The 4180-nt window shown below is 41.7% G+C and overlaps 2 protein-coding genes across 2 annotated transcripts; both read left to right on the forward strand.

Annotated features, from left to right (window-relative positions):
- Nucleotides 1-21: 21 nt before the first annotated feature.
- Nucleotides 22-402, forward strand: TEOVI_000145200 (uncharacterized protein; the record flags this gene model as incomplete). Its single annotated transcript, XM_067224674.1, has 1 exon — nt 22-402. One exon carries the CDS (start codon nt 22-24, stop codon nt 400-402), a length of 381 nt encoding a protein of 126 aa, XP_067080775.1.
- A 1714-nt stretch (nt 403-2116) lies between these two features.
- On the forward strand, nt 2117-3760 carry TEOVI_000145300 (Trypanosome variant surface glycoprotein C-terminal domain containing protein, putative; the record flags this gene model as incomplete). Its single annotated transcript, XM_067224675.1, has 1 exon — nt 2117-3760. The coding sequence occupies one exon, from the start codon at nt 2117-2119 to the stop codon at nt 3758-3760; it is 1644 nt and encodes a 547-aa protein (XP_067080776.1).
- Nucleotides 3761-4180: the final 420 nt, after the last annotated feature.

Below are 4180 nucleotides of genomic sequence, written 5' to 3' on the forward strand. Positions count from 1 at the left end.
CTAAGATGCTGCTGTCCGGTGATGTGGAAGAGCTTCTTGTGTCCGTGGAGTTACTGTTCTTGTTCTCGTACTGCGTGGCTGGCGCGCAATGAAGCAGCTGAAAAGGCAGCTGAGCAGGGAAACGCAAGGCTGCAATCGTATCCAGCGTGGATCACTGACATTGTGACGGGTGTGGAGTCGCAGGTCCGGAATGCGATGTACAATGCCTTAGAGGAGGGCCGGATTCCACGTACGCATCGTAGCGCGCCACTCGACCAAGTTCGGCTGGCACTGAAGCACACCAATCTGGATGGTCTGGGCGAGTCGCTTCTGGCGCACTTCAGAACAGGCACCTCGAAGCATTTCAGATGGCTCCACAGGGTGCTTACACGCAAGACGGACCAGCTTGGATGCAGATGGTGAAACACACAGGAACCAGGAAGCGACGCAGAAGAGGAACGCCCAGCCAACAGGAAGCCAGTCAATTATCTGCAAACTGAGTATGGCGCCACCGAAAAGGAGTTCAACGAGAAATTCACAAAATTGATCGAAAAAAATTGGTTAAAGTATGCAGGGGCAACAAAGTGGAAACGGCAGACATCGGCTCAATCGACAGCAATACCGAGGCAGCCGATTCACTAGCGCGACTGGAAAGACAGTGGGCTCTTCAATAACTTGCGTTCAACTGTGTAAGAAATATCGGTGAGACAGAAGACATAGGCAAAAAAGGAGAGGATTGCAATGCAGAAACGGAAAAAATTAAATGCAACGGTAAAGCCGGTTGTGAATTCAAAGGGAGTGGGTGCAAGATTAAAGTGGCAACAACCGCAGGAACAAAAGGAAATACCACAAGTAAAACTCTGTTGTTATTAATATACCTCTTTTTCTTGTATTTTTGCTTCTAAAAGTAAGTTTATAAAATATTTTTCTCAAATTTATTAAATTTGCTAAATTTTGATATATTTTAAAAGTTTTTGTAAAACCTTTGCGAAATGTGAAAATGCTATTAAAATTGGCATAACACTATCTTATAGGTGTAAAGTACAATGATGATAGGGTTTGGAAAATGATTGCACTTATAATATTTTTTACTTTATAGATATTAGTTCAGTTTATAATAATAATTATTATTGTTATAGTGATAGTGATAATGATAGGAGAGTGTTTCTGTGCGTATATACTAATATTATAATAAAATTGGTGGTGGAGAATGAATATACGGCCAAAATAGAAGAAATCATAATTTGAAAGTCACAATAAGACTAGGTAAAGAAGTCGGCCAGAACGAAAGAGAGGTTGAGTGTTTCAGTTACAAACGCAAACATGACGATGTAAATAATCATATATAAATAAATGATTGAGGCGCCAATGAGGTAGAAGAAGAACCTAGCGTACAGCGAAGATGGAGTCTGCAAATGTCTGCGAAAGAAGTGATGGAAGGTGAAAAAGAAAAGAAGAAAAGAAATACGGAAAAAAGCGGCGAGTTGTGGAAGAGCACAGAAAATAAAGAAATTATACAGGTGTTCATTGTGTTTCACATTTAACTGAAAAGGGACAGATAATTTTACGAAGGAGATAGTAGCAACTCTTGTTTTTAATGTGATTGCGGATTCCTGTGTCAGAAATAAAATTAAGAAAAAACAGCCACGCCTAATGACTGCTGATTGTTTGAGGAAGCGCAAATGAACGGAATAGGTAGGAGGTTTAATGAATGAGGGGCGGGTATGGGCAAGAATATTGTAAAGAGATACAATTTGTAATTAAGAAATGTAAAGGATAAGGTGCACACTAGCAGATGTAGTGGCACTAATCCGTCGCGTTGTGTTACGCTCAACAATGTTTGTATGTAGAAGCCAAGCAAAACAGATTATCTGATGTTCCATGTTATACTCTAAAACCAGCCGATACAGGTGACTATAACCAGAAATGTGGGAAAACCACCGCCGCCCCAGAGGCATTTTCACCGCATCTGAAATTCTAAAAGTTCGTGGCGTTCGATGAAAGAATGCGGTATCTCACGAAGTTTTAAGTCCAACCAAACCTGAATTTAAGCCTTACAAGCTGCATTTCCTGTATTATATCTGACAAGAGGTAGTAAGAAAGCCAATCCGAAAAACGACAAACAGCTGACATCGGTATGTTTTTTGCTCACCACGCAGCCGCCACTATAGCTTTCCTGGCAACATTGCTTAGCATAAAAACCGTAGAGGCACAACTTGGTCAGACAGCAGTAAATGCAGTAAGCGACCTTTGCTCCGAAAAAATATACTTGTTAAATCTGAAGGACCACTTCGAAAATGCAATAGCGAACGCAGTAAGCTCAGTTAATGCACTGAACGACGAAGCTAGGACCTATGAACTAGCAGCCGCGGCAGTAACGGAAGTGAGCAAAAAACGAGCCTACAGCGCATTGGAGCAACTAGCAAAGGTGAAAAAAGCAGCGAAAGAAGCACAAAACACCGAGAAGCTGGGCAAAGCTAAGGACGCAGTCAACCAGCTGAGACACCGCCTCGGTCTAATCGACGCGGCCCTCGACATGCGACCTGCAACTGTACCCACCAAGAAAAGCGCAACTTTCAGAGCTAGCCAGTCGGTACTAACGAGCGGAACAACCACCGGACAATGTGTGATAACGCTGAATCCAACACAAAGCCGCTACAGCTCGTGTTCTAGCACGGCCGCAGGCAAACCAGACCTAAAGCAAGCAGCACAGCAGCTAGCGGAAGCGAAGCAAATCAAAACAGCGCCGGACAGTTATTTCGAGTACAGAATACCAACACTGACAGCCCTAGCCAGCGGCACGGTCGCCACAAACCCAACAGGAACCAACAGCAACAAAGACTGCGCAGACAGCAGCAACGCCCGACAAACCCTAACAGATGGCATAGGTGTAGATCTAACCTTCGACGACGACCCGAGCTACACAACAACAAACTACTACAAAAGCAACGACAAATCACAAGGATGCACGCCTCTGAGCGATCCCACTACGAAAAGAAACGGCTACATTGACAAACTTGCTTCGGCAATTTGCAACTCAAAAGACAACCTGCCGAAAGCAGTGCCCACGATATCTTCGACGTCAGCCAAAACCCTCAAAAACGACAATGATATGATCCGTATTGCGGCTGAACTACTAGTGGAAAGCCCTGGCGAACTAGATGGCAGCAAACCAGCGGACAGAGGAGAAATACAGAAAGCCATAGAAGCAACGTACGGTAGCGACACTAAAGCACTATCAGAAACCTTCTTAAATACATTAAAACAGCCGAAGGTGGAATTCAAAATTGCGGGGAAATCGAAATCACAACGCATCGAAGAGATCGCCAGCTCGGCAGAAGCGGAATTAGCACTTTCTTTCTTTGTCGGCAGACGGTACAAAACACAAACAGAGGAAAAGGAAACAGCAGCCCCCGGCAGCGACCAATCAGCAGAAAAACAATGCAGTAGCAAAACTGAAGATGCCTGTAATGGTGATTGCGAACTTGTGAATGGAGTTTGCAAACCGACAAAGAAAGGAGAGGGAGAAAACAAAGAAAAAGGGGACAAGAAAAAAGAGGAGAAATGCAAAGGGAAATTGGAACCCGAATGCACCAAGGCTCCTGAATGCAAATGGGAAGGAAATGGGTGCAAAGATTTCAGCTTTTATTTAATTAAACAATTTCCTCTAATTTCCTCTGTTTTTATAAGTTTGTTAGGGGTTTTAGCATTTTTAAGAATTTTTCCTCAAATGTATGAAATTTACGAACTTCTGAAGATTTGGTATTTTGATAGAATTTGATAAATTTGCAAACAATTTTATATATTCTAACACTTTAATTTTCATCTTTTTACTAATTTACAAAATATAATCAAAGAGACTTAGTAAAATTATAAAATACAAGCTTCAGTAAAATGTGCATGATAGTAGCGTATAAATGAAAAGTAGTATAGAGATAGTGTACAAAAATTAGTGAAATTCCAATTTTGTCTACTTGATTTATTTTATGGATATTAGAAGAAATTTAGGGTTTTAATAATAACGATGGTAGGAGAGTGTTTTGAATGTGTATATACTAATATGATAATAGAAGTGGTTATGAAGACGTAGTCAAATGGATAAAAGAAGCACTTAATAAGTAGAAAAGACGCAACGGAAGTGAGTGAGCAAATGTGAGAGAGGACAAGGAATATTATTAGTGGTGACGCAGAAAGCGAAGGG

Source organism: Trypanosoma equiperdum, assembly GCF_001457755.1.
Source record: "Trypanosoma equiperdum strain OVI genome assembly, contig: ctg_368, whole genome shotgun sequence".
Taxonomy (NCBI): Eukaryota; Euglenozoa; class Kinetoplastea; order Trypanosomatida; family Trypanosomatidae; genus Trypanosoma; species Trypanosoma equiperdum.